General features: G+C 40.8%; 1 protein-coding gene across 2 annotated transcripts in view; it reads right to left on the bottom strand.

Moving 5' to 3' along the window:
* Positions 1–240: 240 nt before the first annotated feature.
* tbl1xr1a (TBL1X/Y related 1a) overlaps positions 241–12304 on the bottom strand; it is a 41464-nt gene continuing 29400 nt past the window's right edge. Inside the window, exons 1-15 of one of the 2 annotated variants that reach the window (XM_053321930.1) lie at positions 11777–12067; positions 11471–11572; positions 9672–9817; positions 9362–9587; positions 9024–9156; positions 7809–7950; positions 7145–7208; positions 6730–6827; positions 6554–6614; positions 6328–6449; positions 5354–5428; positions 5133–5260; positions 4779–4944; positions 3771–3872; positions 241–3685 (exon numbers count right to left, since the gene is read on the bottom strand). In XM_053321930.1, the coding sequence (XP_053177905.1) occupies positions 3659–3685; positions 3771–3872; positions 4779–4944; positions 5133–5260; positions 5354–5428; positions 6328–6449; positions 6554–6614; positions 6730–6827; positions 7145–7208; positions 7809–7950; positions 9024–9156; positions 9362–9587; positions 9672–9817; positions 11471–11528 (1548 nt within the window). In that variant the 5' untranslated portion in view covers positions 11529–11572; positions 11777–12067 and the 3' untranslated portion in view covers positions 241–3658. Of the gene's footprint in view, positions 3686–3770; positions 3873–4778; positions 4945–5132; positions 5261–5353; positions 5429–6327; positions 6450–6553; positions 6615–6729; positions 6828–7144; positions 7209–7808; positions 7951–9023; positions 9157–9361; positions 9588–9671; positions 9818–11470; positions 11573–11776; positions 12068–12304 lie in introns of those variants that run through there. The other variant, XM_053321929.1, reaches the window with a different exon arrangement.

Raw genomic sequence — 12304 nt, forward strand, 5'->3', positions numbered from 1 at the left:
TGAGAGCACAAAGCAGCATTTTGTGCACAATTTATTTTTGGAGGGAGTGTTTCCCTTTCCTTGACAATTAATGAACCTAATAACAGATCCATTTGGAGGCATTACACTGTAAGCAAGTGTCTAAAGGTTTGAGAGTAGACAGAGCATAGAATCTGAGAGACCAAATTAATAAAACTAAGATAGAGGTTATCATGTGTACAGATTAAATTATTCTTTACATGATAAATATGTTTCTAAAAATTATAATCCATGTTTGTGCTTAAAATGTGCCCTCAGAATTGTGACAGAGATATAATTCCATACGAGACCACAGAGATCACATCTGCCCTACAGAGCAACGTTCTCCTCAAAACATCTGTATGACTCCCAACTTTAACAATGAAAAAGGGGGGGGGGGGCAGAAAAATTCCCCAGAGTCTTGGCTTGATTGAAAAATTACAATTTTATTCAATTTTAAGAGTCACTTTTTTTGAATTGTCTTTCTATGTAAGCCAAGAGGAGTTTCAGGAGAAAATAATTTTCTCCTTTGCACATTTTTTGGGACAATGCTTCCCAAAAAGATTCAAGCAAAAGAAAAAGTAAAACATGTCTTTATTAAAACATAGACAAATTTAGTGGTAATTTTTCTCCTGGGAAATCCCTCCCAGTCAAGGTGCCTTCAGAATGACAGCTCAGCTCAGTGAGCTTTACATTACAGGGTCAACCTTTACTATTTGCAATAGCATCAGAGTATGAAAACAAAATCTTTCAATTTATAGAACATGTAAATTAACACTGCCAATAAATCATCAATTCACATTTTTTTTAAATCTACAAAGAAATTACAAAAATGTAACTTTAAATTTTTCTTTAAAAGAGTATAAAATGTCTCGTCAGTGGGGAACATCTGGATAAAATTTGAGCAGAACTCGGGTGGTGAACAATCGAGAATGAAGGTGAAAGGGTCGATGAATTCTAATGTCTGTTTTACTGTTTTTAATTGATCAAGACTATCATGTTGTGGGAGTAAAAGACTGTACAATTGACCCTTAGCTACTGCAAGTCTTTGTATGTGTGGTTTGTTTATTTCCTTCAAAACAGCATACATATAGTTAAGTTTTACCCCACATAGTGAAAACAAATCAAAACAGACAAAAACTAAAATGTTCCCATATTGCGTTAATGTTGGATCTGCTGCTGCGTTTGATTCCCAAAAGTGTACTCATGAAAATTCAGTTCAGACTGTAGTTTTGACCGTTTTGCGATGTAAATCTATCTCGACAAACGTTAGCCTGTTTGACAAACAGCTCCTCCCCTCCACTCCGCGCCAGATAAATTTGGGTGGCCACGTTATTAAAAATAGTAAAAAAGAGTTTCAATTATAAAAATATTTTATAGGGACAGAGCGATTTTAACATCGATCAAGCTATTGTTTGAATTAAACCTCAAAGAGGGCAGAGCCAAGAGATCAGGCTTTTCTAAAGCACGTTAGCATACTGGCTAACGGTAACATTTGAACAACAAACCCAGAACTTTGGTCAACAACAAAAAAGAGAAAACAAAGGCATTTTTAAAATGAATTCAAACATTGTTTCACATTCATTCATGACCAGGGTAATTGTGACATACATATGGCTCCTTTGAAGTTGGGAAAATTGGCTAGTTAAGTCAGCTAGCTTAGAACAAGTAGGCTGTGTCCTACAATACTCCCCATTTGCTATGTAGTGCATTATACTTATTATTAGTCATCTGAATTATGTATGTCCAAAATGTATGCTCTATTTAACGCCTTAACAAACGTGGAAAAGTAGTGTACTTAATGTATGAAGTAGTTTTAGCTAACAATCCACTAATAATTGCTAATACTTTCCCATTTGATCGACACATACATTAGTCATATTATTACATGTCAGTCATTCAATCAATCAATCTTAATTTATGGAAACTATACATTTTACAATTGATTCGCTATTATATAATAAATAGCAAATGAGGGAGTGATTTCAGACACAGCTTCACGCCATATTCCTGAATATTGCTCAAACGTAACTATGGTGGAAGAAGCTGTTTGGCCTCGTAATTGTAACTCAGTGTCAGTAATATGGTTGCAACATGACTGCTATATTAAATCAAATATTATAGTTTATTCAGCTAACAAATAGGAACCATTCAACTATATGTATTTGGTTTCACTTGTTAACAAACCACTACAAATGTGTAAGCTATACATTTGATTTAGCCTATCTGAGTAATACGTGAACACTTCAGGTTGAAATAACATTATGTTTTTAAGTTCTTCCAGGTCTGACATGATTGTGTAAATGCATTAACAGAGCAAAGCTTTTAGAATCTAACATAAGCTACTTCCTCTGTTACTCAGGGGTTTCTCTTTGGCTTTGCCCTCTGTGGTTTAACTCAGTATTTTTGCCTCTGAGAATATCACATCTCCAAAAACCTAAAAATAGCACAACAATTTTAATGGGATGATCAGTTGATATTTTTCACTGCCACGCTTCAGGGCATCATGCGCGTTTGTCGATTCGAGGCCTTCGAGAGTGTCGATGAATCAAATCACAAATATTTGAGGTCTCACCAAAGCAACGAAAAGGAGGACACTGTTCAGAGTTATTTATGTACATTTGTATATGTTTTACAAAGGTGGAAAAGCACTGCTGGCTGAGATGGGACCTGACTTCCTGTTGCATCATTATCTAAAAACACGAAACAGCCTCGGACGTTGGGCGAAGTGGAGGGAAAAGTCAGCTTCTTGCCAATCAAGATGGGGGGTCCAGAGAGAACTGCAGGTAAATCCATCTAGATCAAGTAGTGCACAAAGGAACTGGTTTTTAAAGCATCTAGATGTACACAGGTGATCCAGAACATGTCCTCTGGAAATGACAACACCTGAATTACTGCATTTCAAAGGTTACTTCAGAAGCCATTACTGGAACACGTGGAGAGGGAGAGAGAAAAAAGCCTTTAAGTTTGCCACATTGGTTTGAAATCATGATGAGGACACTGTACTTTTTGAGAAGTGTTTGGTGTGCATGTCCGAGTAAGTATGTACTTCTCCACTTAATAAAACTCTGACCTGACCGACTGTCACCCCAGCCCTCCCCCTTCCCCTCCCACCAAAGATAAAAAATATAAAAACATTGAAACAAGAGATCCGAAAATTTAAAAAAACTAAGTGCCATCCTATTTTTATGGTGGTGAAGTTGATATGTCTGCACAATGAGATCCAACTAGTAACAAAGATCAACACTTTTTTCATTGTTTTTCATTTTGATGACAATGAGCATGGTTTAAAGATCAAAAAAGCAAAATAGCTTCCAAATTTTGGTACATATACGGATCTGTAACTTTTTTTTTCTTTTTCTAACAGTTTTTTTTTTTCTTTTTTTCACTGCGTCCCTTCTGCATCTCTGTAAGAGTCTGCACAGATAGAGAGGGGCGCGTCCGTCCGCCCATTTTGTCTGTCCATCTGTCCGTCCATCTGTTCATCCCCGTGTCTGGACCTGCTGTGTCGGGTGCTTGCTTCCTGTTCCTGTTTCCTGCTTCCTGTCTCTGTCAGTGGGCGGGGCCATAGTCGTAAGCGTGAGCAGGCCGCAGGGCAGGCAGGGACAGTCATTTGGCTATGTACACATTCATGGTCGGTCCATGGCTTCCAACAGCAGCACTATTTCCGAAGGTCTAGTACACACACCTGAGGAAGAGGAGGAGGGAGTGCTGTCTCAGTTCTTCACAATGATATGTTTCAAAATAAATGTATACATAACTGTGTGACTTACAGATCCGTCTGATGCGCTGGCTCCCACTTTGTCCCCTGCTGCGTTCCAGCAAACCTCGAAGATTCCCCCCGTCCCTCTGTAACTGTGGACTAAGGCTCCTGTCTGCAGACACAAGATGGAGAAAGAAAACATGAAGGGAGAGAAGATAGAGGAGCAGTGAGGTATCAGTTCATTACTTTTCTCTCTATTTGTTGAGACCACAGCAGGAACCATAAAGTTACTGGTCTTCTTTGGCCACCTGGGGGCAGCACAGCAATCTGTAAACACTGATAGCTTATTTTATTACAATGTGTCCTGTGTGCTCTCAACTCTGAACAAGAAGCTCAAGTCGGCACAGTGTATGTAAATGTATCACAAAACCAGCCCATCATAGACTGGGAGGAAGCACTTCTGATTGGCTGCTTCCACAAGAGGCAAGCGAGGGAATTTTGAAAGTCATTCTTGATCAGTCATTTTCAAAATCCCTCAATTGTCTCTTGATTTGGATGCAAAACAGCCAATCAGAATGGCTTCCTCCCAGTCTGTGATTGGCTGGTTTTATGGCCAACTGAGATGAGTGTGTCTGCCTGTCATCACACAGAACAAATGATTGTTTCCTCAGATGAATTTTCTGTTCAGAATATAAAGAGTGTGCTTGTAAGAGTCCCACTGCATGCTCACTAATGAGGCACAAAACTAACACCATACTTTCCCACCATGTGTTCAAACCACCAGCAGCTAATACTCCAGAGGGAGTAGGTGGAGCTAATGTAACTGACTCAATCTTCAGTTTATGTGTTAGTGAGGTCACATCACTGCCTTCATTTCTCTGCAGCATTCTAGCTGTGTGTTGTAGTTGTTAAATGGCTGCAGGTCTCTGTGGCTGGCAGTCTTGAGCTGTGGTTGAGTGGTCAGTGCAGTTGTCTGTGATCTGGGAGATCCAGGTTCAAGACCCAGTGTGGGAACACTGTTTTACACTTCTCATTTTAAAGTTAACTGGAAACAAGGTTAGTGCTATTTTCTTCTTACCTGTGTATTCCAGATGTGCACGCATTTGTCAAAGGAGCCGCTGGCCAAATGCCGACCGTCAGGACTGAAAGCCACGCTGTAGACTGGCTCTTGGTGTTTTGTCAACGTGTGGATACAGATGCCTCTCTCCACGTCCCAGAGACGAACGGTGGAGTCAAATGATGCACTGTGGAAGAGACACAGACAGACAGGTTATATTGCTGCTGTTATGACAACTATGACAACATACATTTCAAACACAGACCCATGAATGTTTAACATATTGCAAGATTAAAAAAACGACAGTATACCATTTCTTTTTTGTTTTGTTTTTCTAACTAGTGTTACACTACTGATGCTGTGTTAGTCACACACCTGGCTAGCATGAGGTTAGCGCTGGGATTGTTGGTTCCAGGGCCGGTGGGACTCCATTTGATGGTGTAGATTTCTTTACTGTGGGCCTGCAGGTCATGAACACACGAGTCCTGCTTCATACTCCAGATCTGAAACACACAAATACCCAGATAAAAAGTCAAACACTCTCTTAAAACAATCCAAGTGACAATTTGGTGATGACGGCTTTCCTTGATGCTCACCTTCAACGTCATGTCGTCTGAACAAGAGGCGAGCAGGTTCCCTGTGGGATCCCACTTGATTGCATTTACTTCATTCTGGAGGGAAAGAAGAGAGAGATGAAGCGTTGTAGATAAACCTACAAATATACAGCTAATGAAAGTATGTTCTCACCTACACTGGATTAATTAATTAATTTGTATTTATTATTTCATCTCAAGTCCGGCCTGTTAAACTTTGGGAGAAAGTACGGGGGTGGGACATTGGAGGGAAGAGGGGTTGTTGCTGTTCAAGTTTTTTCAAAGTGCTGTATGAAATGCAAGAAAGGTAAGAGTCGCTTTAAGAGGACCTTCAACTAAGAGCTGAACATGACGATTCTCCCTTCATGAATCACCTTTAAGTATAACATATATAGTGTCACTGTGGAAAAACTATCACACACACACACACACACACACACACACACACACACACTGAATTTTAGCCATGCTGAATAATATGTTCCTGATTTCTTTCCATGAAGTTTTAATAGAAGATTGTTACTCACAAAAACTCAATTCAAGTTTTTTCTTTTTTGCCAGAAAATAACTCACTGCACACACACACAGCAGAGCACAATGAGGACAGACGTTTATTGTCTGATCTGAGTTTCTAGTATTGAATTGCATAGCTATTATTTGCACTGCCAAGTTTTGTGCAATACAATATATCATCTGATTTCATCAAGGATATGCTTAAGAGCTCCCAGAAGCCTGTTAGTTGTGTGTCTAATAAAATGTTTCCTATCCATCTCAAGGTTCTCCATACCATTACAAATGGAGCAAACAAAAGGAAGCACAATTGTTAAATAGCTTGCTCTTAAGGTCATATGGATTCAACCTAATGGCTGATTTATACTTACAAACACACTCTTTTAATTCTCCTATGGGTGCTCCGAGCCACCCACCCACACACACACACACACACACACACACACACACACACACACACGACTTACTGTGTGTCCCTGGAATGTTTTGATGGGTCTGTCTTGTCCCAGTTTACAGACATGGATGCACATGTCTGTACTACAAGAGGCGAATGTATTGTTGCTCTGCCAGTCCACATCTAGTGCTGGAGCTGTGACACACACACACACACACAGAGAGATAGATGTTAGCACATAAAGAAGACAGCTTCAGCCTGTGTGAGAGGAGGAGAGAACAGTGAGGATGTGTGCATACCTGAATGGAAGGGAAACTGCTGCTTGGCTTCTCCTGTGTGAGCATCCCATATGATTGTTGTCTGTCAGGACACATGTAAGAACAGTTAGAGATATATCCTCAAATGTTTAATGACAGCTCTTACTACAACTTATTCAACATTTACACTCTTTTATAGTTATGATTGACAAGTTTACCTTGTCTACTCCTGCACTAAGGATGAAATTGCCTTTTTTATTCCACTTCAGGGCAAAGATTGGACCTTTGTGTTGGCCAAGTGTGCTGGCCAGGTTACCTGCAGGACAAAACACACAGAGAGGGAACAAAGTCTGGATTAAATACTGAGTAACAACTACAACAAGCCACAAAGGGTCCCAATTAAACAAGATGGGCAAATCTCTGATAGAAAATACAGTTGCAATATGCAAACATGCCTCTAGGTGGCAGCATTGCCCAAGGAGAAAACCTAGCCACACTACAAGGTATTACTATGGTTCCCAAGCAAAATATATGTTCATTCTGTAATATATATCATTTATTATGTTCCCATCCCAAAATCTGATATTGCAGTTTTCTCACTTGCTTCTATTTAATGAGATAAAGTGAGCTTACCATCTTTCGTCCATATTCTAGCAAAGCCGTCATATGAGCCTGTTGCTAACAGTGTGCCCTCGCTCTGTCAGAGAGAGAGAGAGGGAGAGAGAGTGTAAGCATGTCTCAGAGTGTGTGTGTGTGTGTGTGTGTGTGTGTGTGTGTGAGTGAGACAAATCCAATTTCTACTAGTTTAGAGCTCCACGTCCTCTCACAGGCTGAATGAACAGAGTTAGATTTGCTGTGATGCAGCTGCTCTTATAAGAGGAGGCCTGTGTTCTCCATCAGCATGGAGGCTTTCCAGGAAATTTTTGCCTCTGCCCTTGGCTCAGGTTCACAGTCCATTGGCTCAACTAAAGGAAAATTCCACTCCCTGATACTCTTCCACTGTTAGATATCATCAGCAGTTATGTTCACATCGCTCGAGGAGTTATTCTCTGATGATGAAGCATTTGCTGTAATTTGCCTTTCTGCTGCAACTGTGTCTACATGCAGAATCTGCTGTTTCTGCTTTTTCAATGACATTATTAAACAGCAGTGTATCACTCACTGGATGATATCATTTAAAACTGTGAGATGATGCTTCTGCTATTCCCACAACTTTCACCTGCTCCTGTATTTGGAGTGAATACACTGACTCTGTGTGTGTGTGTGTGTGTGTGTGTGTGTGTGTGTGTGTGCTTACATTCCAGTCTAGCGAGGTGACGTCTTTGTTGCTGGGAACGTCCTGTCCTCCCTCTCGTATGCAGTGTCTCAGGACCAGCTGTGTGGAGCTGCTTGTACTGTTCTCACTCAGGTTCCAGATCCGAGCCGTCGAGTCACCGGACCTGAAGGACACACACGAACACACGCGCACACACACACACACACACACACACACTTTAGATTGTCGTAGTGGTCCATCTGGCACAGACATCAAATGAATCATGTTTCCATAGAGATCACTGGTTAAACTGATATCACACAGAACTGACAACTCATACTCCAGTTGTATCTTCAGTGTGACATTACCTCCACTGTGACTGATTCAGTGGGGAAGGTGGAGGGGGTTCAATTCAATCACCAGTAAATGCTCCAGCTGGTGGTGACGTGGTGGGTGACATACTGCTATGTTTGGTTTTGGCTCGTCTGTGTTCAACATGGTGGCTGGATCACAAGTTTCTCATATTACAGAAACATTGGGAGGACACTAACAGGCAGTGTGGTAGCAGAATTTTGATTCATATTGAATCTGTACTGCCACAGCTTGACAGCTGTGTTAGTTCCTCCTGGATCAATCGCTTTTTCAACAGAGAAACTGCTGTTTAATGTCATGATGTCAGACCAGAATCTGTCAACTCTGTTGGAGTGGGTGGATTTAAAGATCTGGACCCAGACTGAAGGATTATTCATTTGTTTTTTATTGTAACTTAATAATTATCACATTATTAATAACAATACTTGTCTAATATCCATATGTGGCAAACGTATAAAAAGTCCATGCATTAAACTGTGTATTATATGTATTACAGGTATACAAGTAAAGCTTAAACATGTCCAAACTTTTTATTGTAATTTACTTGGAATTAATTTAGACAATAAGGTGCTACTGAAAGTCAATCAAGCGAAACAACTGATAATAATGTGGTTTAAATAATTACATTAAGCAATTTAACCTGAACATTTGCAGGTTCAGGCTCCTCAAATGTGAAGATTTGCTGATTTTCTTTGGCTTAAAGGGCAGTTTGGACTACATGGAGACATCATGTCAGGCTCTTTTTTTTTTAGTAGTTTCTGAAAAAAATAATCAGTAGCTCAATGAATAATCTCAAGCTGTAGCTCAGTATTTGTGTCAGACCTTGTTTACTAGAATGTAGTAGTAGTGTGTTTTCATCATGGTCATAAACAGAAGGTGACTCACCCCGATGCCAGCAGGTCACTGACTGGGTTCCAGGCACAGATGAAGACCTCTGACTCGTGACCCCTCAAGACCATGGCCTTGTTCTGAGGGATCTCCACATCTCCGTCCACCTCCATCAGGTCTGCGTGGTTGTCTGAGATTTTGAGGAGTGAAAGGCAGGATGTCAAAAATCTAACTTCGACCAGGTTCAATTCTTTGCTATTGTAAATGAGTGATGACTTAAGTAGTAATGATTCATGTTACTCACTCAAGTGTTGGGACTAAAGACTCTTTCAGTCAAATTAATATTTCAGAGGTTAACAATGATCTTTCATACTTTTAAAGGTCTTTTTACTCACTAGCTAAGGCATGGGCTCCGTTCTCCTCCCCGTTGGCAGTATTCTCTCCATTCTTGGCGTTGCCTGCAATGTTGCCTCCGGTCGCTGATGCCGGCGCCGAAGCGGCGGCTTGCTGCTGGGCCATTTTGTCCCGGTACGCCTGCTGCCTCGTCTGAACCACGTCCGGCATCACCGCGTCGATCAGGGAGAGAGACTCGATGGGCCGCCCGTCAAATAACGTGCCGTCCTGCAGAGGAGAGAGACGTGGACAGTTAGAGGAGACTGAGAAGAGAAGAGATAAAGAGTGTATGTGTTCCTGTTTGTTTCTCACCTCATTGATGCTGACTTCAGCCTCGACATACTGCAGGCCCTTCTGGATGATGCTGATGAGGGCAGCAGGGGGAACCAGAGCACCGTTGATGTTGGACTGGCTGATGTGACTCTCTATACCGAACGTAAACGCTGAGTGGGAGAACCCTGAGGACAGAGGAGAGGATGTTTTGAACACTGGAAGTTAACCACACACTGTAATTTCAACACATTTAAAAGGAGTAGGGTATACAATCTGAACACACTCCCTTGCAGCCCTAACAGTGTGTATTCATAGTCACGGTGTGTGTGTTCATGTAAGAACAGGCACTCTGCAGCTCTGTGACCAGCTCACATTCTTGAGCATTTCTCACTGTGGCTGCTGTGTTTGTCTCTGAGGTTATAAAAAGCTTCTGGCTGCAGCTGTCAACAAGCATAACATACATAACTAAGGGCTTTATCACTGCCAGCTCTCACGTTATTTCAGCTGCACTACATGTTTAATCAGCTCAATGAACTAATGACAAATCAATAAAATGTTGGACATCCCTTCTGCTGCTCAATTTTTCATGATGGAACATGATCTGTGGAAATTTTGCCTGCAAGTCAAAAATCAGGGCTTCAACCTGCTCTCAATGCTTTGTTTATGACGTTTTTTTCTACTTAACTGACGTCAGCTCATTTATACTCCTTTTTGCAGAAGTAAAAGAATGACAAAGAAAAGTGAAATTCTATTGCTGTAGATTGTTTATGTAACTGGGGGGGGGCAGGGGGTCTTAAAGAGCCTGCCTGTTTCAGACAGAGGCTGAACTGAGGGTCTGTGTAAAGATACTCTGCTGGAATAAAGATAGAATAAAGATATAGAGCTCTAGATGAATAATATAGACCTACAAATGTGCAGATGTCTCCTTTATTAAGTCATTGCACAGAGTGAGTGCAGGCTTCTGTATGTCCTGTTTAATTGTCAGTCAAAATAATAATTTCACAACTACACCAGCTGATCACAGAGCCAATTTCTAAAGGTTAACATGTAAGAACCCTTCTATGATAACCCAGACCAACACAGAAAACAAGTGCAATGCAAGTGCTTTTGTGTTTGAATTAAAGTTATAATACAGGATGTTTGGATTCACATGAACTATCACGAGCCTTAAACAATGATATCAAATACAAAGATGCAGCTGGGCCATCTAACAGCTCCTCTGCACTGATACGAGTGTGTGTTTGCATTCCTCACCAAAGTTACAGTCACACCTGCACAGAGAGCTTTATTAAGGCTTCACTAATGGCCGTGAACATCTATCTGAATGACCTCCAATGTGCTGATGTGCAGGTGCGTGGGTTCGGTTAAGCTCTCTGTGCTGCTGTCAGAGAGAACGGTGTGATATGAATGCACTTATTTACCGTCTCTGATTGATGAAACGGTGAAAAGCCTCCTCTCACTCTGTCCCACTCATTCTGGTTAGTGTGACTCACTCTGATGTACAGAATGCTGCAGACATACGCTGCTGTCTGTCCATGTGTTCCATACAGTGTGTGTGTGTGTGTGTGTGTGTGTGTGTGTGTGTGTGTGTGTGTGAGTATGTTCTGCCTTTCAAACAGCAGGAAGTTGTGTTTACACTTTGTACAGATTGACCTAACAAGCTGACATACAGCTGTTATCTACCTGCTGGTGTTTTAAATTGCGCCTGAAGAATGAGAATGTAGTTTTGAATCATAAAACTATCACACATTTAGGAATACATAAATCAGAGCAGTGTGTGAACATGTGAAGATAATAACAATGTAAACATGATGATTGGAAGGATGTGAGAGGGTTACCTGACTCCTGTAAGTATCTGTAGACCAGGAAATTGACCTCATCACTGCTAATGCTCATCTTTACTCCTGTTACACCATGAGGTCAGCACGCACACACCAAGCCTGAAAAACAGACACATTTATCAGTTTACACATTGAATATGTCCATAAATACATTTAATATGTCCACAATACAATAGAACTTTATATAGACTTTTATACTGAAAGGATCAGTTTGAACATTAGGAGGTCAGCACTTTTTATCCATTTCAAATTAAATTGGAATAACAAGATATGAGCTATCTATGTGCTTCTTAATTTCTGTACCTTTGTTGCTAGGAGACGTGCAGCTTTAATAGGGCACATTAAAACACAGCCTTTATAAATAGAGAAAAATGGAGACCAGCTTGTTACATAACTCAGAGGCCGCTGTTAACCAACTACTCAGCTCCACTCCATTTATACACCTGGTGTGAACATGCAGTGTGTATCTGCTTATTGTGTCACAGCATGAGTAAATGCAGACTATCAGAAAGCGATCCGATTGGCCGGACCACATCTGAAGATCTGCGTGCATTCTGATTGGATCTCAGCCAGCTGGATAGTTTGGCTGCATTCTTTAAAAAAAGTCACTAACATGTTGAAAGGTCATGTGACTCCGCCTCTTCCTGCTAATCTCAGGCTGGTTTCTTAAACAGCTACAGACGAGCCAATAAAAGACATTTACAACTGGTAGTAACTTGTTATCTGTATCTGGATAAGAAAACACACGAGTCAATGTCCTATGTGCTAGGGCCTGAACGTTTTAGGGGCCGATATTAGAGAGCAAAAAAAAAAAAAAAAAAAAGAATTGAA

The sequence above is a fragment of the Scomber japonicus genome, chromosome 7 (assembly GCF_027409825.1).
Source record: "Scomber japonicus isolate fScoJap1 chromosome 7, fScoJap1.pri, whole genome shotgun sequence".
Lineage (NCBI taxonomy): Eukaryota > Metazoa > Chordata > Actinopteri > Scombriformes > Scombridae > Scomber > Scomber japonicus.